The following is a 27,151-nucleotide window of genomic DNA, read 5'->3' on the forward strand; positions in this document are numbered from 1 at the left end:
CTGTGGAATGCGCCTTCAACACCGCTGAAGGTGCCTTCTATGAACAGTAGGAAGACACTTTCCTTCACTTGGAAGGCGCCTCAAGCACTGTTCACCAGAAGCCTTTATGCTCCTTTTGTCCTACAAAATATGCTAGTCCAATAATACAAAGTGTACCCTATAAAACAAAATTAGCACAATCATAGTAAATAGTAGTAATTAGATTCTGTTCCTCCAAAACCAGGATCTAGTCAAAGGTCTCGATTTAGGTTTATGAAATGGACTTAAATCGGACCGACGTCTAATGTCCCTTCAAACGGGGACCGCGTTCTCACTTGGTAACTCTCTCTAGTGACTTACCTCTACTTACTAAGTGTAGAGTTACCTCCGGAATCACACATTTGGACTTCAGGAATCGCACATTCCGATCTACCTAAATCGCACATCCGGTTTTTTCCAATCGGGAATTGCACATCCTGATCTACCGGAATCGCACATCCGGTGTTCTCCAATCGGAAATTGCATATCCCGATCTATCGAAATCGCACATCCAGCCTTTTCCAATCGGGAATCAAACATCCCGAAACATGCACACTTGGTACATGCGTTTGATCAAGATAACACCTAACTTAACTCACTTGTCATTCATCAAAACCTGGGTTAGACCGTTAGTGCAAATTGCACCAACACCTCTGTAGTGTCTTTGCAACTTCTAATTAGAAATTCTTTCATCTTGCCCTTTAGATCTTTCATTTCCTTCGTCAGCTTCTTTTGTTCCTCCTTGAGATTAAGATATAATGCCTCCATGCTCTTAGGCGATTGAGGAATGGACCACTCACTGTTTTGAATTTTCTTGATCAGTGTTCTTTGTGCCATTATCGTATAGGCGAATGGTAAGATTATGATTTGGTTTAGTTCATTTAAATAGGATTAATATTTGACCATTAATTTGTAAGATGACACTTTGGCTACGTTTGGTTGGGTGTAATGTAATGGAGCTTGTAATATAATCAAATTTGTAATGTAATGTAATCTTGATTACATTACTACGTTTGGTAATATAATGTATGTAATCTTTGATTACAAGGGTGATTACATTCTTTTGTTTGGTATCCATTATTTTTTATAAGAAATGTAATTCATATTATTATAAAATGATAAAATATCCTGCGCTTCTACCGACGGGTCGCCGCACCTCTGTCGAAGCTTGCGGCAGCCACCGGCAACTAGCGGTCGTCACCGCTGGTCGCCGCCGACCAGCGGCCGGCGATGGCGGGCGACAAGTGATGACGGAGGGTGGCGGCTGACTAGGGGTATATTTGGCATTCAAATTTTAATTAAGTAGTGACCTCGTAATATAATCAAATTACATAGTATTTACTTTATAATCCAGATTACAAAACTTCACTACCTTTTGTAATCGAGATTACATTACATTACAAGTTTAAAGTTAAACCAAATAAAATAATCAGCCTTGTAATGTAATCTTGATTACATTACAAGGCAGATTACACCCTACCAAACGTAGCCTTTGTGTTCTCAAGTCAATTCATACTTCCTAAGAATATTAGAATAGAACACTAGTTATTGATATTAATTACTTATACCACATCTTTGAAGGATTAACTTTTTAATTTAATTTAAAATAAATAAATAAAATGTAGGACATGTCAAATTTTATAAATTGAACTGACATAAATCATATTTTTATTCATAGCATAGAAGCATGGAGCAACACCATAATGTAAATCTAAAATAAAATCACTGCGCAGAAGAGCTATCAGGAACCACAATCACAAAGACAAGTTTACGAGCAACTTCTTCTTTCCCGCATTCTAAAAATAGCTCATACATCTTCGACAGAGGAAATTCCTCTAGCAATATATCCCTAACGTATTCCTCCATAGTGTCTTTGCAACTCCTAATCAGAAACTCATTCATCTCGTCCTTCAGATCTTTCATTTCCATTGTCAGTTTGTTTTGTTCCTCCCTGAGATTAAGATACAATGCCTCTATGCTCTTAGACGATGGAGGAATGGACCATTCATTGTTTTAAGTTTTCTTGATCGGTGTCCTTTGTGCCATTATCGTATAGGCGAATGGTAAGATTATGATTTGGTTTAGTTTGTGCTCTTAGGCGATGGAGGAACAAACCACTCGCTATTTTGATTTTTTTTTATCAGTGTTCTTTGTGCCATTATCGTATAAGCAAATGGTAAGATGATGATTAGGTTTAGTTCGTTTAAATAAGATTAATGGCTGACCATTAATTTGCAAGATGACACTTTATGTTCTCTAGTCAATCCATACTTCCCAAGAATATTGGAATAGAATACTAGTTATTGATATTAATTACATACACCACATCTTTGAAGGATTAACATTTTAATTTAATTTTTAAAAATAAATAAAAACACAAGACATATCAAACATAAAAAAATAGATTAAGGGCTAATTAGTAATTTATTGTGTAAATATCAATAATAATCTTATTATATTACTATTTTATTAAGAATCGGGACTCTTTACTAACTAACTCTCAATTAATTTGGTGAAGCCCAAAATTAAATTACGTTAATGTCATTTTTTCTTTCCATACCCAAAATAATTTCAAAGTTTATTAGTAATTTCCACAGACACATCAATCAGGGATCTAGAGTTCAAGACTCGCCTGCGATATATTATTGAAATTTTTTCTCATTAATCAATCATGGATCTAAAGTTCGAGACTAAGTTGTAACTTATTATTGGAAATTTTTCTCATTAATCATAGTCTCACATCTTAGGATTGACAACACTGTTATAAGTACCTTGTATTAATTTTTTTTAAACGCTGGTTTCAGACAATTCACCCCCTTTTGTCGGCTGCACTGAGACCAACAACTACGAGGAGAGAAGCTTCTATAAATACCTTTGGTCAGTGACGTTAGAAAGCATACTTTTCTTGACCTTTTAGCTAAGATCAAATATGATATTAAATTAATTTCTTATAAGGGGGAGTCCGTTACAGTAATTGGGATTCTTGATCATCACCTTACATTGCACTATTGCATGGGTCTGGTGTACCCTTACCCATGACACAGGAGGAGATGGATTGAGACTGCTTAGAGTCACTGGAGACTCACAGATACATGGGAGATGCGAGAGACATGGAGGAGATGAGGAGATGTAGGACACCTACTTGCAGGAGACACATGGCATAGCGTGGACATTGAGGATGCGAACACATGAGTAGCTGGACAGAGATAGTAGGCAGTGCTGATTGATACCTTAGCTTTAATATATGGTATTGAGGCTTAGCTTGCATCCAGCATGTGCAGAGGAGACAGGGATGTTGGTGCAATATCCCCTGGGTCAAGGTTGACCAGGTTGACTAGGCTTGAATTTTGATATTTGGATTTCGATGTTTGACAATACATGGAGATTGCAGATACAATCGTCCATTTGGGGAGATTGCTGGTGCAATTTCTCTCTGATCAAGGTTGACCAGTTAGTAAGTGAAGCTAGGTGAAAGTCCTGGTGAGTGAAGTCAGGCAGATGAAAGTCCTAGTGAGTGAAGCTAGGCAGATGGAAAGTCCTGGTGAGTGAAGTCAGGTGAAAACCTTAGTGAGTGAAGCTAGGTGAAAGTCCTGGTGAATAAAGTCAGACAGATGGGAAGTCCTAGTCAGTGAAGTTAGGTAGATGGAAAGACCTGGTGAGTGAAGTCATACATGTGGAAATCCAGGTGGGTCAAAGTTGACCGGACACCTGGTGTTTGGAAGTCCAAGTAGGTCAAAGGATTGATTGGATACTTGGCAAGAGGAAATCCAGATTGGTCAAAGGTGACCGGACATCTGGTGGAAGGAAGTTCAAGTGGGTCATGGAGGACCGTACAATTGGCATGAGATGGTAAGTCCAAGTGGGTCGAGATTGACCGGACACTTGACGTGAGGAGAAAAAGTCCAGATGGGTTAAAAGTTGACCAAACACTTAGCGGTCGTAAGTCCAATAGGGAGTTGACATGGAACTAGGAAGTTCGGACGTAGTAAACTTCCGAAGGCCATAACTTTTGATTCGGATATCGGAATCAGGTGATCTCAAATGCGAAACGAAGCTCATTTCAAGCTCTACACAATTTTCTACTTGACAATCGATTGGGGGGGGGGGTCAATTGATCAGTCAATCGATTGGTTGACGTGATTTTATGTAGAAATGGTCTAGATCGATTGGGTAATCGACCAAAACTTTCCCAATCGATTGGTCAATCGATTGGGATAGTTTCTGAGCGAACAGTGAGCTTCTCAATCGATCAGTTGATCGATTGAAAACTCCAATCGATCAGGCGATCGATTGGAGCGATGAAAATCGCACGATAAGCCTTGAATCGTCGAGCAATCAATTTAGGCGATTTCCAGAGAGCACAAAGACACTCTGAATCGATCAACCGATCGATTCAAAGCCTCCCCAATCGATTGAGAGTAATTTAATCGATTAGGATCCGACCGTTGTGCAGGTTATAGACGTTGGCGAGCGATTTCTTCCACGCGGCTTCCACTTCTTCGATTTTCTTCTCCACACGACTTCAGCGACCTCCACAGTGATTTCTCCACTCTCACAGCCAGATCTCGAAGACTCTTGGAGATAAGTGTAGGTACACTTCCAAGATTCAAGAGGCAACAACAAACAACAAGTAAGCAAGAAGGAGTTTTTATTTGCATCTTTTGTGTTTTCTTCTTGCGTGAGTTGCATTTGTTGTGTGGGCTTGTATAAGGCTTTTCTGCCTTCGGTAGTTACCGTAAAGGAGTGATTTTATTAGTGGAGAGTGCTCGTATGTGTGGATTCTTGGATTAGTCACCTTTTCTTAAGGTGGATACCAAGTAAATCCTTATGTTAGCGTTGTATTTTTGTTTCTTATTCTTTTTGCTGCATATCATCACCAAGAAACAAGCAAGCAACGACGAGCGCAACGAGTTATTCACCCCCTCCCCCCCTAGCACATTTCGACCCTAACAAGGGATATGTGGTACACGAGGAGCACATGTACATTACCATAGTTCCCGTTCCAAATTTGATACTTCGTCAGACATGACATAAGAGATCCCATGATCACCTTGTATGTTTTGTGCATTTTTGATGATATATATTTACCTTTTCATCAAAAAAAAAAAAGAGTAACATTTTAACTAAGATTAAGTATAGTATTTTTTATTATCAGTTTAATATCTAATATAAAGAATTAAATTAATTTTTTATGAAGAAGAGTCCCTTACAGACGTAAGGGCGACACTCGAGAATAAATCATATTATCATTGAATAATGTTATTTAATTACTTGATAGAAAATTTTCATTTTATAAAATTTACATGTATTCATTTATTATATTATACACACAACGCGTGTGCACAACTAGTATCTAATTATTTTTCTAGCAGACCTAATTTTAGCCATTTAGATTTACCCTTGTTTATTTTCCAGCTTTTTTATATATGCTCATAAATCTCGGTAATAATAAATAACCAATTAATGGTATTCACTATGGGTTGAAATATCATCAGTTAGCCATCAACCTTCTAAGCAATTACAATTAATGTTCGACCGTTTTAGGTTAAGCAATCACGTGACAAAAATATTAATTGATCCGTTCGAGTTCAATAAAATTCAGGTCCTGAACCCTCCTTAGGACATCTCTAATGGTTAGAGGTCTAAATAAACTTTCTTTTATAATCCCAATATATCATATCAATAATATAAAAGCTTATTGAAACATCTCTCATGGTTAGATATCTAAATAAGTTTTTTGTGATCCAATTTATAACATTAGTTGCATAGTTTCATACATATTACATCAATTTCGAGACAAAAGAGCAGGTTTAAATTTTCACTACTACTCTTAAACTATAAATCTCAAACCTCACCCTCTACCATGATTCAAGATTTTTTATTCAAATTTTTAGATTTTACAAATCTCTCATAAACCTAACATTGGAAATGCCCTTATGTGGGAAGGCGCACAAGAGAGAATATAAATCAACTTTTATGTCGTAAAACTCTTAATGTGGACTGAAAAAAATATGATACATTAACGACTCTCTCATGACGGTTTCACGTGTAAATTCAATAGAAATCTAAATTGATAAGTGTATGGACACGGATCAACAAAGATGATTAAATCTCTTGTCAAATTTCGATCCCGACTGTTATAATTATTATCCCAAATACTGAATCAGCCATGGAGGCCTCTTAACGTGGACTAAAACTCCCTTGTATTAAAGTCTACTTTTCAGTCATTTTTCATTTACTTTTACCAATATCAATAAATTTGTGAAATATGAGTCATATGCTTGTAATTTCAAAAATGTGGAACCGCCACATCAGCGGCCCCTCTAGAGCCGGTCCCACGGATATGGAGGGAAGTAAATGCAGGTACACAGGTGGAAAGTGCATAGCGGAGACGTTAACCCCAGGCAGTGACACCCCGGGGATCGACCCATGGACCTTTCCGCCATATGCTTATAATTTCAAGTTATGCTCTTAGGTGGCGTTTGGTTTAGGGGTATGAGAATGAGAAATTGAAATTATTCCTTTTTGTTGTGTTTAGTTAATGAGAATGAGAATGAAATATTGGAATGAAATTTAAATTTTTGAGAATGGATGAAGCTCATCCCTCTCCTCAAGTTTGATACCTCATTCTAAAAGTAAAGTTCTTTTAACTTCCAACCAATCAGATTCGTCGATATATTCGCTGTATCGATGGTAGTCTTTATGTTCACAATTTGCCTGAGATAGTAATCTTGTGAAGCTGCTCTGCGCTGAAATAGTCGCGGAGGATGTGGATGGAGAGTGTATTTTTTGAGAGATGAGAGAGTATTTTTTTATGGTTAGTTTTCTTAGGAGAGCGGAAAGTAAAACTAAGAAAAAGTTTTCACAATGGAAAAGTTTTCATAATTACTACATTAAAATTTTCAGAGGAAGAAAAATACAATTCATCAACATAATTTTGAAGCTAAAATTGATCATCTTAAAAGCAGTGAATGAAAAAAATGATACATGTACCCTTTTTTATTCATAAAATTACAATATATACTAAAAAATGACATATATATATATATATATATATATATATATATATATATATATATCCTTTTAACTTATAAAATTATACCATGTGTCCAAAAAATAACGCATATATTTTTTTTATTTATAAAATTATATTGCAGGTATCAATTTTCCTCTATCAAAAGAAATTAGCATGTAAAAGAATGAATTTCTTCATCTTTCTCTTCTGTTTCTCGAAGGATAATTTTTTATTATAAATTATTTTTTTTGATACTTTAGAGTAAATAGAGGCTTAGAGAAAAGGATGTGATCATGTGAACGAATGGTAATCTTAAGGGTATTTTTAAATTTTCAATTGATTCTCATTTTTATTCATGCAGCACAAACCAAAAGCCGTCGTAGTGTTCAAATGCCCTATTGCCTGCTGTTTGTCACCCCTCGCGCTCTGACATTCAGAGCTGTTACAGCTGGAAAATACTTTCGCGCTTCCACAATGGATGAGCCTATGGAACGGCGCTTCGATCTATTAACGTAGGTGCAGATTCCAGATTGAAGAAGAAAAGAAACCTCAATTGGAAAAAAAATAATACAAAATAAAACAACCGATTCACTAATTTTTATTGCTGATTTTCTTACTTTTTCTGCTTTCTTTCTCTCACAACAAATACTACTTTATAGTTAGTGGAGGTAGTTTTTATCCTATAGCCTATAGGCTAGACCGGCTATAATTAAAGATACCAATACAGCTATATCAAACAGAACTCATTACTACAATTTTTTTGTGTGGGATTCTTTGTATTCGTTGGAGCCGAGCTATGAAGTTCTCTGAGGTCAGAGTTTTTGTTCGTACGTACATCTAAAACACAAAGAAGTTGTTAAAATGCCATTTAAGATGAGACCACTGGAATAAGCTGTTAAAGAGAAAGCTGTTGAATCCATTCTAGTTAGTTAATATAATAACATTCTTCATATTAAAACTACTTTCACCATCTTCGTCTCAGTACATGAAGGCGTTATTGTCTAAATGTTATAATTTAATTATTTTTAAAACGTCTCGGTTATCAAAACGCTGTGTGTATATATATATATATTTCCTTAAATCATTTCCCCCCTAATTGTTTGTTTTTTCCTATGTTTTATTCCTTAACCTCCTAGAGTATTTGCGAAAATAAACAACTGGATTTCCTTTATACACCAGAAGAGCCCGTAAAACGCATGCCTAATTACAGTAATTAGCAGGAACCAAAATGGAAATGCTTTTGACGTGTGAATATGTGATACAATTAGCATGAACCGAATAGAGGAAGACTTTTCGGTTGGCACCAAATTAATAGCAAGGGCCCTGGCTACTGTGCTGCGACGATTTTCTAGTGGTTCCAAATGTTCATGGCGACTTCATTTTGCACCGCAGATGGTGACAACATGTTTATATTTTCAGATTTATTCTGATAATGGATAAAAATAACATGATTTTCTAATAGTTCCAAATGTTTATGACAACTTGATTCTGCAAGGACAATAACATGTTTATATTTTTAGATTTATTTTAATAATCAGTAAAATTTATTCAGAATATACTGAAACAATTAATAAATAATTGTGAACTGCGTCGAAAAAGATAATAATATTGCATAATATACCGAATGATATGAATTACGAATTGAGTTGGGTATTAAAAAAATATTAAATAGTTAGAATTTGACTAGTTAAAATGAATATTTTTTAATTTTTAAGATATTATTAAAAATAGTCCAGTAATATAAAATAAAGCCAATTATATCCTTTTCTATATATTTTTCTACTTATTTTTAAATTAGCTCTAAATATTAATAATTAATTAACTTTTATATTTATTTTCTACTCATATATTCTGACCATCAAGATTATCATATAAAAAAATCATCTTCCGATGATTATGATAAAATGAGACGATTGTCCTCTCTCAGGATGGGATAGTAGCACATCAAATATTATGATCATAAAATTTAAAATTTAAATCTTGATAAAACAGAGATAAATGTCTCCTTTATTTACTAATTATTATTCTAAAGGTTAGTAGTCATTCATGATTTACCTTCTCCATATTAATGACGTATTAATGAGGATGTTGAGAATGAGTATATTCGTCATTTGTCATTAAAATGAGACGATGGGAGACTTATAAAAGATAATAATATTAAATAATTATTGAAGGACAATATCGTCATTTTATATGAATTACGGATCGGGGTGGGGCGGGTCGTGGGAGGCGCCCTTTTTTATTTTTACCCTTCGATTATTGCCGTTGAATTAAGTGTAGTGAAACTTCCAAGGCGGCGATTGCTCGTCTTCCGCTCTCACTGACGCCGATGATGCAGCACCCGGCCGGAGTGCATCGAGGAGATCAAGCCCCCTCCGAAGACGGCAGCGACGAGTTGGAGGAGGGAGAGATCAAGAACTCTCCTCGTCCTCCACAGACGTCTTTCTCCTCCTCCAACATCGCCAATGGCGGAGTGCCTCCGCCTCACCCCAAAAACCCGATGCAGCACCTGGCCGGAGTGCATCGGGAAGACCAAGCCCCCTCCGAAGACGGCAGCGACGAGTTGGAGGAGGGAGAGATCAAGGACTCTCCTCGTCCTTCACAGACGTCTTTCTCCTCCTCCAACATTGCCAGTGGCGGAATGCCTCCGCCTCACACCAAAAACCCTAGATCCCCTTTCTCCACTGCCGCTATGGACTCCTTCGACCACCGCCGCGTTCGCCAACGCACCCACCTTACCGCCTCCACGAAATCACCACGGCCGCTTCGTCTCGTCGGCTCCCCCGACGCCGTCGACCACCGCCGCGTTCGCCAACGCACCCACCTTACCGCCTCCACAAAATCACCACGGCCGCTTCGTCTCGTCGGCTCCCCCGACGCCGTCGACCACCCGCGCGTTCGCCAACACACCCACCTTACCGCCTCCACAAAACCACCACGGCCGCTTCGTCTCGTCGGCTCCCCCGACGCCGTCGACCACCGCCGCGTTCGCCAACGCACCCACCTTACCGCCTCCACAAAACCACCACGGCCGCTTCATCTCGTCGTCTCCCCCGACGCCGTCTCCTCCTCAGCTCTCGCCGCCCGCGACAACAAACGCATCAAATGTTCCATCGCCAAGAAGTCGAAGCTCGCCCTCCCTTTCTCCACTGCCGCTATGGACTCTGTCGACCATCGCCGCGTTCGCCAACGCACCCACCTTACCGTCTCCACAAAACCACTACGGCCGCTTCATCTCGTCGTCTCCCCCGACGACGTCTCCTCCTCAGCTCTCGCCTCTCTCGACAACAAACGCATCAAGTGTTCCGTCGCCAAGAAGTCGAAGCTCGCCCCAATGACGCTGGTAACGGTCGTCGCCGGAGAGCGGATACTGACGTCCTCCATTGCCGCCAAGAATCGCTCTGGCGAGTTGGTCACCGCCTCTTATTCGTCTGCAGATGATTGGGTCAGTTGCCGCCGCGCCGTCCGCGACGTTCGCATCTTGTTCGACTCGTTGCGCACGCGCTACCGGAGCCGAGCGCGCCCCGACCTCAAAGCGGCGCGGGAGATGAAGGATCGCGGCTTGTGGCTTCACCGAGACTACCGCATCATCGGAGATATCCCTGGGTTGTTGATCGGAGACGTGTTCTTCTACCGGTCGGAGCTGCAGGTCGTGGGGCTTCACGGCGTCCCCCAGGGCGGCATCGATTATGTCCCTCGTGCCGTTTCGTCCATTGGCGTGCCCATTGTGACCAGCATCATCGTCTCTGGCGGCTACGAGGACGATGTGGACAACGGCAACGAGATCATCTACACTGGTCAAGGCGGCAAGCAGCGCGATCGTTCTCGCCTGAATGCCGATCAGAAACTCCGGGCTGGGAACCTTGCTCTTCAATACAACAAGCACAGAGATAGGAAGATCCGTGTCATCCGCGGTTTCCCCTACAACGACAGCCCCAGCGGCAAAGTCTACGTCTACGACGGCCTCTACACCCTGCAAGACTCCTGGACGGACACCTCCAAGTCCGGCTTCACCGCGTACAAGTTCCGCCTCCGCCGGGCGGAGGGCCAACCGCCCATGGGGAGCTCCGTCTTTAAGCTCGCGGAGGAGCTCAGGGCGCGGAAATATCCTAATGGCTACTTATCTTGGGACATCTCCAGCGGCGCCGAGGGTGCAAACCCCGTGCGATTGTTCAACGACATCGACCTCGACAACGAGCCTCTGTTCTTCAAGTATCGCTCCCGCCCTCACTTCCTCACTAATGCCCTGCTTTGCCGGAGCTCCATCAAGATAATGGGCTGCAGGTGTTCGGGCGTTTGCTCATTAGACTGCGAATGCATCCAGAAGAATGGCGGAGCAATGCCCTACGACCCCTATGGAATCCTCCTGCGCGGGAAGCCGATGATCTACGAGTGCGGCCCATCCTGCCCTTGCTCAGGTAGCTGCCCTAACAGGGTGAGTCAGAAGGGGCTCCGTTACAAACTTGAGGTGTTCCGGTCGCTGTCGATTGGCTGGGGCTTGCGGTCGCTGGACGTTATCCGCGCCGGCTCATTTATCTGTGAATTCAGCGGCGACGTGCTCCCCAGCGAGGAGGCGCCGACGAACTCCACCTACCTGGTTCGGACGAGCCAATTCCCGCCCAATTGGGCGAAATGGGGGAACATCTCGGAGGTGTTCCCGAAGCGAAGTCTGCGGGAGATTTTTGATGCCGTTCCTGGGCCGCGCTTCGCCATGGACCTTTCGTGCGCAAGGAACGTCGGGTGCTACCTTGGCCACAGTACGATGCCGAACGCGTTTGTCCAACCTGTGCTGTATGATCACAACTATCAATCGCATCCTCACTTGATGGTGTTTGCAATGGAAAACATTCCTCCGCTGAGGGAGCTAAGTATCGATTATGGGGATCAAGATTGAGTGATCGATGAAGAAGGGAAATTTCTCCCATTTTCAACTTTCAAGATCTCATTTCACAAAAAAAGATCACGGTTGGTTACTCTTTTCCTTATCACTAGTGTTTTTTTTTTCTTCTCATATGTTTTCTAGGCTTTTGCAAATCTTGATAGTCTACCTTGCTACAGCTTGCAATATTAGAATTTTGGTAACTTTGCATGTTTCTAGATGAGATAAAAAGTTCTATAGGTATATTTCTTTCATATAGTTTGGTAAAATAACAATTAATTAATAAACGGTCAAATCCAATTGAAAATATTAAGCTGCTTAGTGAGAACCTTTTTGATGTTTATATTAGATATTAGGTATTAAAGTCTAGATGAGATAAGGGTTGGACTTTGATGCCCTTCAACACAGCCCGAAATGCTAAAGTGTTAAGGTGGAAAACACCTGATATTTAAGTATATTTAAAATTCCTCCCTGGAGATTTGAGGTCAAGGAGTAGAGTTTATCCTCGACTTATTTAACACATTCTTTCATGTTAAAACTTACAAAAGCTAGTCCCCACTCCCTCTGTTATCCCAAACATATATAACAGGTCTACTTCTTCAGGTCCCAATTGGTCTTTACACGTGGGCTTACAAACTCAAACTTACATGTTAACCTAGCCCATCAATGTCCATCTTGTTATGTTATAACATAGTTTGGCAATTTATCAAAAAGGTGTATTTAGGTTTTCAAATTTATCAAAAGATATATGTTACTTTGTTATTTATCAAGTGACTCACTTTTTTTACAGTGCTCTTCTCATTCTACCCTCTTGACAAATTTGACTGTTTTTTTTTTTATTTTCTCTGTCATTTATCTCTCTCTTCTCTTTCCTCCTATACATGCAACACATCTTTTCTTTCCTCTCTTTTTTTTCTTTCTTTTGCACGTTGATTCTTCTAAAAACATTTTAAGACCACTGAAAAGCCAAAATAAGCAATGCATAACACCGTTTAACTCCTTGCACCCCCAAAAATCTATAGGAATTGAAATGGGTGCAATCGAAGTTCTATAGATTCATCAGTGGGTTTCGATCAAAATTCATTGATAGACTTAGAGCTCTGATTATACCCATTTTAGTCCTGTAGATTTCTGAGGTTGCAAGGAGTTCAAATATGCTATCTATTATTTATTTTGATTTCTCAGAGGTGTTAAAATATAATAAGGAAAAATCATCAAAAATTTTCATGTTGGGATTGATATGTATTATATCAGGCCTAACAAGGGCCTGATATGATTCCATATCAGGCCAATGTGGAGAATTTTGACGATTCTTTTCAATGGGTAATATAATTGAACTTCTTGCAACCCCAGAAGTCCACAGGAGCTGAAATGGGTGCAATCGGATCTCTCTAAGTACAACAGTGAGTTTCAGTCAAAATCCACTGATAGATCTAGAGATTTTATATTGCATCCATTTCAATTCATGTGGATTTCTGGAGTTGCATCAGGCCCAACGTGGAGATTTTTAGCGATTCTTCCTTATTACATTTTAACACCTCCGAAAAGTCAAAATAAACAATGGGTAACATATTTGAGCTCCTTGCAATCCCAAAAATCCATAGGAATTGAAATGGATGCAATTTGAGATCTCTAGGTCCATCAATGGATTTTGATTGAAACTCACTGTTAGATTTAGAGAGTTCCGATTACACTCATTTCAGTTCCTGTGAATTTCTGGGATTGTAAGAAGTTCAAATATGTTATCCATTATTTATTTCGACTTCACAGAGGTTTTAAAATGTAATAAGGAAAAATCGTCAAAATTCTCCATGTTGGGCCTGATATATTCCATATCAAGTCCTCGTTGGGCCTGATATGATACATATCAGGTCCATCGTGGAGAATTTTGACGATTTTTTCTTATTATATTTTAACACCCCCGAGAAGTCAAAATAAACAATGGATAGTATATTTGAACTCTTTGCAACCTAGAAATCTACAGGAACTGAAATGGGTACAATCGGAGCTCTCTAGGTCTATTAGTGGATTTTGGTCAAAATTCACTGATGGACCTAGAAAGCTCTGATTACACTCATTTTAATTCCTATGGATTTATGGGATTGTAAGTAATTCAAATATGCTATCCATTATTTATTTTGACTTCTCAGAGGTGTTAAAATATAATAAGAAAGAATCAGGGGTGTTAAAATATAATAAGAAAGAATCACGGAGAATTTTGGCGATTCTTTCTTATTACATTTTAACACCTTTGAGAAGTCAAAATAAATAATGGATAGCATATTTGAACTTCATGCAATCTTAGAAATCCACAAAAACTGAAATCGGTGCAATCGGAACTCTCTAGGTCCATCAGTGGGTTTCGATCTAAATCTGCTGATGGACTTAGATAACTCCGATTGCATCCATTTTAGTTCTTGTGAATTTCTGGGGTTATAAAAAGTTAAACAGTGCTATCTAGTGCTTATTTTGGCTTCTTAGGGGTGTTAAAATGTCTTTAGAAAAATTGGCTTCTCATGAAACTTTTTAAGCTCACGTTATCATGCATGCATGCATAGGAAGAGCTATGTAAAGAAATGAAAGGAAAAAAAATGAGAGAAAAGAGAAGAAATGTTACATGCATAGTAGAAAAGAGAAGAGAGAGAGAAATGGTAGAGAAAATAAAAAAAAAGTAATCAGAATAAAAAATCACTGTAAAAAGGTGCGTCCTTTGATAAGTACAAAGTAACATGCGTCTTTTGATAAATTCGAAAATTTAAATGGTAAATTGTTGTTTATACTTTGATGGATAACTATTTAATGTGTCTGATTAAGTCTTGGTGCATTTTTACTCTTAGTTTGGCAAGAGTGTCGTTATAATATCAAACGACAGTATTAATCTATTAACAAAAAGATGAATCTGTCATCTCAAGGGCTCCTTTAGAACCAGCCCCATGGTATGGAAAGAGGTAAATTCAAGTAGATCCATCTATCAACTTTTTGCTAATCAGCCGCCTAAAATATTGACACCAAAATTGATAATGATTCAAAACATCCAAACTTGAAGTTTTTTTATCAACTCATAGTCTATATACTATGTTGCCGACCACCTCACTTAGTCTAATAAAAAGCTTAATTGTTATTGTCATAGTTGTAGGTGTCAATAATCTGCTATATATAAGATCTGATTATTCATCATTTTTAAAACCCAACTCATAGATTAGAACCAATTGGTCTTTACATTTGGGCTTACAAACTCAACCCTACATATTAACCTAGCTCATCCATGCCCATCTTGTTATTTTGTAACAAAGATTTATAGTTTGATGGATAAGTACTTAATATGTACGTCTGATCAAGTCTGGGTGCACTCTTACTCTTAGTTTGGCAAGAGTGTCGTTATAATCTCAAATGACATTATTAATCTATCAACTTGTTGCTAATCAGTCATCTAAAATATTTACACCAAAATTGATAATAGTTCAAAACATCCAAACTTAAAGTGTTTTTTTATCAACTCATAGTCTCTCCTATGTTGCCGACCTCATTTAGTGGAATAAAAGATTTGATTGTTATTGTCATAGTTATAGGTGTCAATAATCTGCTATATATAAGATCTGATTATCCATCATTATTTAATTCCCAACTCATAGATTAGAATCAATACTCTAAATGTCCCAGCTTGGGACAACTCTCTAGATTCGTCCATGATTAATTTCTTTTTCTAATCTGGCTTTTTTTTTTAATGGATCCGTGTTCAACAAAATAGTCTCATATATTAAAGATACATTATCGTATATTATCTTCATTTACAAGTATCTTTTTAGCTTTGAAATTTAACTCTCTTTGCAACTGTCCTACAAATGGATGATCATGCTTGAGCGAATGATCGGTCACTCTCAGCAAAAGCACTAAAATGAAGCAGGAAGCACAAATGTCGTTACTAAAAGTATTTGCAATTTATGTTAATCAGAATCTAGAAATAAATAAATGGAAAAAAATTGAATAAAGAATTCTAAATTACGTTTATGGATATAGTATTGTATTAACAACATCAGTTAGATCAAAAGTTAGCACTAATATGAAGAATTTATTTCTTTTTGGCATCTTTGATGAAGTAAAGTTGTACCAAAGGAAAATAAAATATAGGAATTGGTGAAGCAAATACTAAAAGGCTTTCTTTGATTGGAAATAATTAAATGAAAAGACCTTTTATCTAGAAATCCTTTATGATTTTCTGTGGTTGGCTTTTTTACATGAGTTCTGTGGAATCGCGTGGAGCTCCTTTCGCATAATGTTTGTCCTTTTTAAATATATGCATCGAAACAGTCCTTTCTATTTGATGCTTTCAGTCCTTTATTATGGAACAATGGCCATAAAACTCAAGGCTCCGAGAGAGAATCTAAAAGTGCAAAACATTTCATGTGGAGCTCATCGCACAAGCAAACATCAACATTTCACAAAGGCAGTGTTAAAAGTTATGCAATGCAGCAAAAAACGAGAAAGAAAAGAAAAGTGTGGATTTAAATCCACCACGTGTGATGGCTACTCGATCTTTGGAAATAAAAGTTAAAGAAGATGACAACCAGAAGTTGCATGTATTGGCTGACATTGGTTACGTACGCAAATTTTATTCTAAACATTATTGAAATTGAAGATACTGGTGGGTAACGTTCGACTTAACAATTAATACTCGAGATCAATTTTCTAAAATATAGACCGGTGTGCTAGAATAAATAAAATATTTTTTTTGTGATTTATCTAAGGATGGCCTACAGTATTCTAAACTGTGCCTGCCACAGCCAAACAATCCAAGAGCTGGCACATCTTGAGCCTCAAAATATTGTGTTAGTCTTTATTAACGCGTGGCCCGAGTTTACTCTGACACTGTTCCTGTACGATATATCACATATGGACCACGATCTCTCTGCCTAAGACAAACTCGCATTTTACGGGGAGACTTGCGGCGAATCCAGACTCGTTTTCTTTTAGATCGTGCCGTGTGTCTCAAGTGGATCGCAGGGGAGAAATAAGCCAATCGAGGCCTCTAAATCCAATGATGATGCTTCACCAGGGCTGTCACACCTCCTACTCTTCCGTCCGGTCCTGGGCGGCCGCCACACGACGACCGCATTCGCTTTCCTCACGAAACACTAAAACGACCCCTCCCTCTGAATTTCACCAAGGTAAAAAAAAACACATCGTGTGCGTCCACAGAAGAAGCTTTCACGGGTCCGAGCTGCTCCCTCCAACACCATCTATTGCATGATCGATGCCGAATTGGGAATGATCTCACGGGCCATCCAAATTGATAAGTGGTAGTTCATTTGTCACATACGAACCTAAGGTCGAATTATGAGACTGTCAAGGTGTAAATTTTCGAATCATGTGCATCTCATCTCACCCATCACTTACCCGTTCAATTGTCATGAATTTATTTTCATTATGATGATCTAGGGTTAAATGTGATGGAAGTGCTGGTTTGCCATAGATGGTGGGACTCTACAGGTCATCCGAGTTGATATGTGATATGATGCTTGTCACATGAGGTCGTGGGATCGAAACTCAAGATAGTCGGGGCGTAAATCGCCGGTTCATGTACAACTCATCCCACCTGCCACATGCTCGATCAGGATGCTATGATTTACCTCCCTCATGATGACCTTAAATCGAGTACGACGAAAATATTGGGGGCGAACGATTTCACTTTTTATCACATGATTTACCACAGATGGCGAATTGAGAATTCCCCACTACTTAAAAGATAAGAAGATCCTTTACGCTCTGTGATTGATCCACCTGGCTGCCCTGATTGAGAATCCATTTTATATTTTATCTGTGTCTATAAATCCTGCCCCTCTTCCTCTGCTTCGGCGTACTCACCACACCCGCTGAACTAGCAAGCCCCTGCTCTGTTCTACTCCGACAGTCCTACTTCTACTTCGACCAGCTGCCATGGTGGGATTGCTGAACTCCGACGCCTCGGGTGAGGTCGTCGCCGACGCCTGGGACTTCCGCGGCCGCCCCGCCGTCAGATCGCGCACCGGCGGATGGACCGGCGCCGCCATGATCCTTGGCACGCCCTCTCTTACTCGGTTCATTGTATTCTTCTATTTAGTTAGAGTTCCTCCCAAGTTTTATGATGGAGAGGGCCGCGTTGATAATTGCAGTGGTGGAGCTCAACGAACGGCTGACGACGCTGGGGATCGCCGTCAATTTGGTCACCTACTTGACGGCGACGATGCACCTGGGCAATGCCGCCGCCGCCAACTGCGTCACTAACTTTATGGGAACGTCCTTCGTGCTCTGCCTCCTCGGCGGCTTCGTCGGCGACACCTTCCTCGGTCGCTACCTCACCATCGCAATCTTCGCCGCCGTCCAAGCCTCCGTGAGCACCCAATTTAGTTTAGATTTTATTTTTCTCTCTCTCATCTTTGATGTGAAATTACACACGGACAGGGAGTGACGATCCTGACGATTTCGACGGCGGTGGCGGGGCTGCAGCCGCCGCCGAACGAGAAGGCGACGGGAGCGCAGCTGGGCGTGCTGTACCTGGCGCTATACCTCACCGCCCTCGGCACCGGGGGGCTCAAGTCTAGCGTCTCCGGCTTCGGCTCCGACCAGTTCGACGACGCCGACAAGAAGGAGAAGGCGCAGATGCAGAAGTTCTTCAACTGGTTTTTCTTCTTCATCAGCCTCGGCTCGCTGCTCGCCGTCACCGTCCTGGTGTACATCCAGGACAACCTTGGGCGTCGGTGGGGTTACGGGATCTGCGCCGGGTCGATCGCGCTCGGGCTGCTGGTCTTCCTCGCCGGCACGCGGCGGTACCGGTTCAAGCGGCTGGTGGGGAGCCCGCTGACGCAGATCGCGGCAGTGGCGGTGGCGGCCTGGAGAAATCGAGAAAGAGAGTTGCCGTCGGACCCGGCGTTGCTGTACGACGGCGCGTCGGAAGAGAAAGGGGCGGCGCAGGGAGAACCGAAGAAGAGGCTGCCGCACACCAAACAGTTCAGGTACATCTACAGCTTTCTTTTATCTTTACAAATTTTTATTTTTCAATTTTATATAAATTTATTAATAAATTCTTTATTATGTTTCTCCTTTTTTTAAAAATAAAAAAATAATAAAGTTAGATGAATGGATGCTACAAAAATTCATACGAATTAATTATATATCAAATAAAATGGGGCCATAAATTTTTGTAGGGTGTAAATTTAAAGCAAAAAATATTACCATATATAGTATATATTTTTTTTATATTTAATAAATACTTGCATGTTAGACTAACCCTAAAACCCTTTAATTTAGTGAAAACACTACTTGTTTATAAGGAAAACATTTTGATAGTAAAAAAAGTTGTTAAAAAAAAAATCTTAATGAAATTTCAAAAATAACTTTTAAAACTAAACTTTATAAGCCACTTAAAATGTAAACTAAGGTCTTCATGAAACAGAGGTCGGATTGCGAAAGAATTAAATCAAATTAAATTTATCATAGATAAATAGCACCATTATTTGTTGCGTTTTATCGACATTTTGCTTGTTCAAATTGGCCACCAGTTAGTTGTTCTTTCCATTTGTATGATGTGACGTTAGTAAACAAAATGTGGACGGCAAGTTGAGTTCAAATCTTTGAAAGTCATCGATCAATAATGTAGGAGTGATTGGTGGTGGCCAACCGTCACAACTCATCATCAATCCTTTAAAACGTACCATTAAATGCATTTTAATGAACTATCTCTCATCCATTATTGAATTAATGTCGTCTTAAAAGTAGTAAATACAAACTGAGAAGGAAGAATTGACAGTTCATCCTTCCTAACTTTGTTTAACAGGAAGGATGATGTGAGTAGGACTGTAATCCAACTGAATTGAGTTGAATTTTTAATTATAAATTTATTTGTTTGTTTATTTTATTTAACCTATTGAAAAGAATTTATTAATGAATATAATTTATGAACATTATTCATTAAACATTAAACATTGTTGACTAAAAATTATTTATAATCCAAAATATTTATTGGGCTCCTTCTTCGAACTTTATTTAAATTAAGGTATTACTTTTTATCCAGCATTTATTGAGCTACAAGTCACGGATGGTGTAAGACGAGAAAAAACATGATTCGATTGTTGGAATCTGGATATGGAAATTGAGCTGTAAATAATAAATAAATAAAAGCTTTTGTTGGAATCTGGATATGGAAATTGAGCTGTGAATAATAAATTAATAAATAAAAGCTTTCTAAATATGTCTGCCCTTGAATTCACGCATTTTTGTCAGGTTTCTGGACCGTGCCGCCATCCCCGCCGGCGGCGGCCCTTCGGCTGCGCCGCCAAGCAAGTGGTGGCTGTCGCCGTTGACGGACGTGGAGGAAGTCAAGATCGTGGTGCGGATGCTGCCGATCTGGGCCACCACGATTATGTTCTGGACGGTCTACGCGCAGATGACTACCTTCTCCGTGTCGCAGGCCACCACCATGGACCGGCGGATCGGGTCCCACTTCAGTATCCCACCGGCCTCCCTCACCGTCTTCTTCGTCGCCTCCATCCTCGTCACGGTCCCCGTCTACGACCGCGTCGTCGCCCCCCTCGGCCGCCGCTTCACCGGCCATCCACAGGGCCTCTCCCCGCTCCAGCGCATCGGCGCCGGCCTCCTCCTCTCCGTCCTCGCCATGGTCGCCGCCGCCCTCACCGAGCACAAGCGCCTCAGCGCCGCCCAACGCTCCGAACCCTCCGCGCCCTTCGTCCCGCTCACCGTCTTCTGGCTCGTGCCGCAGTTCTTCCTCGTCGGCGCCGGCGAGGCCTTCACCTACATCGGCCAGTTGGATTTCTTCCTCAGGGAGTGCCCCAAGGGGATGAAGACCATGAGCACGGGGCTGTTCCTGAGCACGCTCTCGCTCGGCTTCTTCGTCAGCTCCGCGCTGGTGGCGGTGGTTCACATGCTCACCGGCAGCAGCAGCCGCGGCGCGTGGCTCGCCGACGACCTCAACCAGGGGAAGCTCTACAACTTCTATTGGCTGCTGGCCGTGCTCTGCGGCCTCAATCTGGGAGTGTACCTCCTCGCCGCCAGGGGTTACGTCTACAAGGAGCACTGCTATCCGACGGAGGAGGAGAGCATGTTCGGCGGCGTCGAGTTGGCCGAGGAGGCCTGCTGCCACGCCTAGACAATATAAATATTATATTTATATATCTTCGCAAGTATTTTTTTTGTTTTGTTATCAAGTTGTAATAATTTGCAACTCTTTAGGCTTTTCTCTAAGTCAAATTAACTACTATATCAATGCTTCCTCGCATTCTCCGTTTTATTAGCAAATTACAAACTTTTTAGTTTTAAATGTAATATATTTTTGGGGGTTTAAGGTTTAGAATGTTAGGGTTTAGAGATTAGAATTTAAAGTTTAGGGTTTAGTTGGTGCGAGCAAGTATGGTTCACACCTACTTATTATTATTGTCGGTGTGGGGGACACGACATCACGGTGGAAGTTGTCCGTGAAGAAGACCCATGTTGGAGTCGGCATTCCACGATCCGAAGAGGTCCATGGACCATGAATGTGTTGGAATTTTGGTGGAACTAGGATGAGAAAATAAAAATGTAAGAGAGATTTTGTAACAAAGTATGAGAATGGGAGAAAATAAGAATGTAGGAGAGATTTTGTAACAAAGTATGAGAATGGGAGAAAAACTCTATGAAGAGAAAATGTTACTACTTCTATAATTACATCACATCATTAAACACAAGACAATTAGATTTTATTCTTTTCTTTACTAATGACTTTTGTCATAAAGAATTTCATTGAACTTAGTAGGATAATTGAACTTTGCTTAGTTGATGAAGAGTCACATGAAATCAAATTGATTTTGACAACTTCCTTGCATAGTTGATGAAGTCAAGTTGTTCTTGGCATTGTTCTTGCATTTGAAGAAGTCAATTTATCTTTGGAATAAGTTTATATGCCAACAGAATGCTCTACGCCCACTCGTACCATGCGGGAGAGGAAAACGATAGCAAAGGAGTGGAGAAACGAGTCTAGTGTCCGAAGTACCCACATCGACTTCCCGAGGATGAACCGCTTTCTGCAATTTATACGGACAGGTGATGTGGTGTCAATGGCCACTGGTCGAACTTTTATTTTGAATCGTCTCCACGATGAGAAAAGAGGACGAGAAGAAGCTGCGGAGGTTAAAACACCAAATAGCGTTTTAGCGGATGAAGTAGCCCAACTAATTACCCGTGGATGGTGGTATTGTGACGTTATTTTGCCTGAAAGGTGACTATGTGTATTCAACTGATTTCAACAATTTGTATGCCCAATATAATTGAGGCAGGATCTCCTGGACCATTTTTTGTGGTCCAGGGGATGTACCACTCGTATTTACGGTCGGATCGTGGTCGCGATCAGGCCACAAATGGTTACGATCCCTTCTTGGGTTCACCGTCCCCATCAAGTTATAATTTTTGTTCGAAGCGGACGACCGAAGGCCGATTTTACTTTTGCCCCTCCTCCACAGTAATGTCCTGAGAGGAGGTAGATGAACATAGATGAAATCTTTTAAACTCTTTGAGATCATCAGACGACTCGATTTTAATTAAAATGGTCTGATAAATCTAGAGAGTTAAATCATATATATTTATCTAATTATCCTGATTATATTTATATTTTCAAACATCATTTTCATAGATAATATTGAGAACAATAATTTTTTAAATACAAATGTGTCTGAATCGATTGCTACGACGTAACAATCAATTAAAAAAAGATCTAATTTGTATTCAAAAAATTATTGCTCTCAATATATGATATAGAAATAATGTTTGAGAGCATTAGTATAATTAGGATAATTAGACGAACATATAGAATTTGATTTCATATATTTCTGAGTTCTCTAGATTCGTGAGTCATTTTTGCCCTTAATTATCATTTTTAGACACCACATTGAGAGCGATAATTTTTTAAACATGAATAAGATTTTTTAATTGATTGCTAAAATGTAGCAATCAATTGGATATTGTTCATTAGTTTAGTAGTGTAGCAATCGATCGAGGTAAACGTGAGTAAATACAGAGGGATAAAAATGAAATTGGATACTTGATTGTTGAAAGTCTAAACCAAATTGCATGCTTGGAAGACTAAACCAAATTATATTGTTGGAACTCAAAACTAAATTGTTTTGGTCTTCATAAAGTCAAGTTGTATTGAATTATCTAGTAGCTAATTAAGTTTACCATAATGAGTTAAATTGTCAAGTACATGTATTTAATATAATAATGTATTAATGTAGGAAGAACCAAATTATTTATGAACTTCCTTTGTCATGGCTATATAAGCCAAATTATATCATGAAAAGGATACAGAGAGAAAAAATTACATTTCTTCCTTAATTTTATTCATCTTCTAAATTGTTACACTCCTCTTCTATCCCCAAATATCATATCTTCTTCCCCTTCAATTGGTATCAAAGTGAGGTGAGGTTCAAGAAAAATGACATCAAGAAATGTTGCTACTCTATTTTCGCATACTTTCAACGGAGAAGATTATGATTATTGGAACAGAAAATTTAAAGTTTTGGTGGATAATTAGAAAAAAGATACTCAAGCTCTCAATCAAATCAATCGCACAATAGACAAAGGGTGTAGGAAAAAATCCGCAAAGCAACAACATCAAAACAAGTTTGGGAAATTCTACAAAAAGGTTTAAAAGGTGATGAACAAGTGATGAATGTTCAACTTCAAATTTTGAGATCAAAATTTTAAAAATGGGAGATGAAAGAAACTGATAGTGTTGTCGAGTATTTTATAAAAATTGATTCTATAGTGAATCAAATGGTTTCAAATGATTATTCAAGGTTCTGCAAGGCATTCTGAAAGCCCATGAAGTGAAAATTAATTTATTATTTTCCCAATCACAACAATCTAATTGAGCTCTTAAATCTCAATTTCCTATTAGAGGTCATGGTTCATCTTATCATAGTAGGGGCAAAATTTCAGGGGGCATGGTAATTCAAGCTCTCACGGAAGAGGAAGAAATATTCAACAATACCATCAAAATCACAGCAATGAAAACCAAATTTTCAAATTTCAAAGAGGAAGAGGAGATGGTGGATATCAAAAAGGTCGAGGATGTAGCTATTGTTAAAAACCAAGACATAAAGCAATAGATTGTTGGCACAAACAAACAGATGATAAGAAAAATGGTTATATCAAATGTAGTCACTGTGACAAACCTGTACATAAAGCTACAAATTATTGGTTTAAGCGAGAAGATGACAAGCAAACTGAAAGTGACCTTATTCATCAAAGTAAGAATGAAGAAACTTTGTTACTTACTTCCAATGACAACAAAGTTGATGAAATGTGATACCTGAACAGTGGAACTAGCAAACACATGACAAGTAAAAAAAATATTTTCCTGTCTATCTAAAATTGATCACGGTAAAGTGATGATTGGTGATTCTAGTACTCATAAAATTGAAGCAATTGGTGAGATTGAACTTAAAATTAAGTTTGGAAATATTGAGAAAATATCTGAAGTTTATTTTGTTCCTGGTTTAAAAAGTAACTTGCTATCATCTTATGAAGAAAGAGCATGATTTGCATATGCATCATAATGGTTCACTATATCAAAAGGCAATCAGGTTATTGCAAAGATTGCTATGACCTCTAACAACTTATGTCCTCTCAAACTTGAAACTACAAATTTATCTTGTTTTGCTATTGTTGATAAAAAAAGGTTTCAAAGTTGTGGCATGATAGGTTTGGACATTTGAATTATGGAAGTTTAAAGTTGTTATCAACAAAAAAGATGGTTAGAGGACCGCCAAAGATTGACCAAGTTGAAGAAGTTTATGAAACATGTCAACTTGGAAAGTAACACAGAGATCCATTCCCACAATAAGCAACATGGAGAGCAAAATGGCCATTGGAGTGTGTTCATTCTGACCTTTGTGGAAATCTGCCAACAGAATCACTTGGTAGGAGTAAGTTCTTTATTACTTTCATTGATGACTTCACAAGGAAGATATGGATTAAATTTTTCAAAGAAAAGTAACAAACATTTCAATCTTTTAAAGATTTTAAAGTTGAAGTTAAGAATTATACTGGGCGTTATATCAAAACTTTAAGAACTGATCGTGGTGATGAATATATTTCAAATGAAGCTGAGAAAGATTTTAGAAAACATGGTATAAGACATGAATTGACAACTTGTTTTACACCACAACAAAATGGTGTAAATGAAAGAAAAAATAGAACCATTGTTAAAGTATGAGATGCATGCTCAAAAGAAAAAATTTACCAAATGAAGTTTGGGCAGAAGTTGTTTCTTGTATAGATTATTTTATTAATCATTCTCCAACAAAAAGCTTAAAAGATTGCATACCACATGAGACATGGTATGAAAGAAAGTTTGACATTCGACATTTAAAGGTGTTTGGGAGCGTTGCTTATTCACTCATTTCATAAGCCAACAGAAACAAGTTTGATGACAAATATGAAAAGTGCATCTTTATTAGATACAGTGAAAGAAGCAAAGCCTACAAACTATATAATTTAAAGATCAAAAAGATTATGATAAGTCTTGATGTTCTTTTCTTTTTGATGAATATGCAAGTTTTGATGATCCAAGAGGCAAAGCAAATGAGATTTACATTCCTTCATTTAGTGAATAAGAATTAGAAGAAGACAATTCTTCTCATTCACCAAAAAATTCACTAAGTTCTTCAACAAGTCCTCCTCCAAGGAAAATGCGAAGTGTACATGAACTCGTAGATTCAATCGAGCCTATTGAATATGATGATTATGTATTCTTTGATTTCTTTACAAGAAAAGAACCAATTTCCTTTGATAATGTAAATAAGGAAGAAGTGTGGAAAAAAGCCAAGAAAGAGGAGATAGCTGCCATTGAAAAAATAGAAATTAGGAGCTTACTACTTTTCCTCGACATAAAAAATTCATTGGTGTTAAATGGATATTCAAGATAAAAATGAATACAAATTGCTCCATCAACAAGCATAAAACAAGGCTTGTAGCAAAAGGATACAAGCAAAAATAAGAGAAGATTTTATAGAGGTATTTGCTCTTGTGTCAAAACTTGATACTGTTAGATTATGATCTTTCTTGCAGCTCAAAATAATTGGAAAATTTTTTAAATGAATGTCAAGTTGGCATTCCTAAATGGTGTTCTTTAAGAAGAAATCTATCTTGAACAACCTCCTCATTTTATTAAAAAGGATGAAGAAGATAAAGTCTACAAGTTGAGAAAGGCTTTGTATGGGCTAAAGCAATCTCCCAAGCTTGATATAGTTGCATCAATAATTACTTTGAGAAGAATGGTTTTCTAAAATGCCTATTAGAGCATACTCTCTACGTCAAATCCAATTCATCTGGAGGCTTTATTTATAAATTTTTATATTGATGATCTTATTTTTGCTAGTAATGATTTGAAGATGCTAGATAATTTTAATCTCTCAATGAAGAATGAATTTGAAATGATTGATTTGGGAGAGTTACACCATTTTCTTGCAATTGAAGTTCTAAGATTCAAACATGGAATTTTCATCACTCAAGAGAGTTATGCAAAAGAAATTTTAAAAAAAAAATCAGAATGGAGAATGGAAATCCAATTTCAACTCCATGTGTTGTAGGATTAAAGTTGAGCAAGCATGGTGAAGGGAAATTGGTTAATCTAACTATGTTTCGAAGTTTGGTTGGAAATTTAATGTATTTGATTGCTACATGGCTAGATATTACATATGTTGTAAATTTGATGAGCATATTTATGGAGAAACCATTACGGCATCTAACCACTGGGAGACGACAGAAAGAATCCTTAGATACGCAAAAGGAGTACTATTGATTATGACATCTTCTATCAAACCAGTGTACTAGTTAATCTTATTGGTTATACTAATGGTGACTTAGCAAGAAGCATCGATGATAGCAAAAGCACATCAAGTTATGTTTTTGATCTTGGAAGTGAAGCTATAGCATGGTATTAAAAGAAGCAATCTACTATTTCAATTTCTGTTACAGAAGCATAATACATTATTGTTGCTTCTTTTGCGGGATGTAATTTACTTTGGTTGTATAGAATTTTGGAGAATCTTAAGCATGATCAAGAAGGTCTAAAATCCTGTTTTGTAATAACAACTCAACAATTTCAATTTTGAATGATCTAGTTCTTTATGGAAAAATAAAGAATATTCGAATTCGATATCATTTCTTAAGGGAGCTTATGAACGAAGATAAATTTAGTTTACAGGAGACAT

General features: G+C 38.6%; 3 protein-coding genes and 1 pseudogene across 3 annotated transcripts in view; all 4 read left to right on the forward strand.

Annotated features, from left to right (window-relative positions):
- The window catches only part of LOC122051209 (16.9 kDa class I heat shock protein 1-like), a 28,987-nt gene that overhangs the window by 503 nt on the left and 1,333 nt on the right, over positions 1 to 27,151 (forward strand). The gene's annotated exons all lie outside the window — the stretch shown is intronic.
- On the forward strand, positions 2,915 to 3,050 carry LOC122054284 (annotated as a pseudogene).
- LOC122051206 (histone-lysine N-methyltransferase family member SUVH9-like) lies at positions 9,262 to 12,125 on the forward strand. The gene has a single exon (XM_042612195.1). The coding sequence runs from the start codon at positions 9,363 to 9,365 to the stop codon at positions 11,925 to 11,927; it is 2,565 nt and encodes an 854-aa protein (XP_042468129.1). The 5' UTR covers positions 9,262 to 9,362; the 3' UTR covers positions 11,928 to 12,125.
- On the forward strand, positions 17,765 to 21,185 carry LOC122051208 (protein NRT1/ PTR FAMILY 6.3-like). The gene is made up of 4 exons (XM_042612198.1): positions 17,765 to 17,967; positions 18,062 to 18,279; positions 18,351 to 18,901; positions 20,169 to 21,185. The coding sequence occupies exons 1-4, from the start codon at positions 17,847 to 17,849 to the stop codon at positions 21,049 to 21,051; spliced, it is 1,773 nt and encodes a 590-aa protein (XP_042468132.1). The 5' UTR covers positions 17,765 to 17,846; the 3' UTR covers positions 21,052 to 21,185.

This window comes from Zingiber officinale, chromosome 3A (genome assembly GCF_018446385.1).
Source record: "Zingiber officinale cultivar Zhangliang chromosome 3A, Zo_v1.1, whole genome shotgun sequence".
Lineage (NCBI taxonomy): Eukaryota > Viridiplantae > Streptophyta > Magnoliopsida > Zingiberales > Zingiberaceae > Zingiber > Zingiber officinale.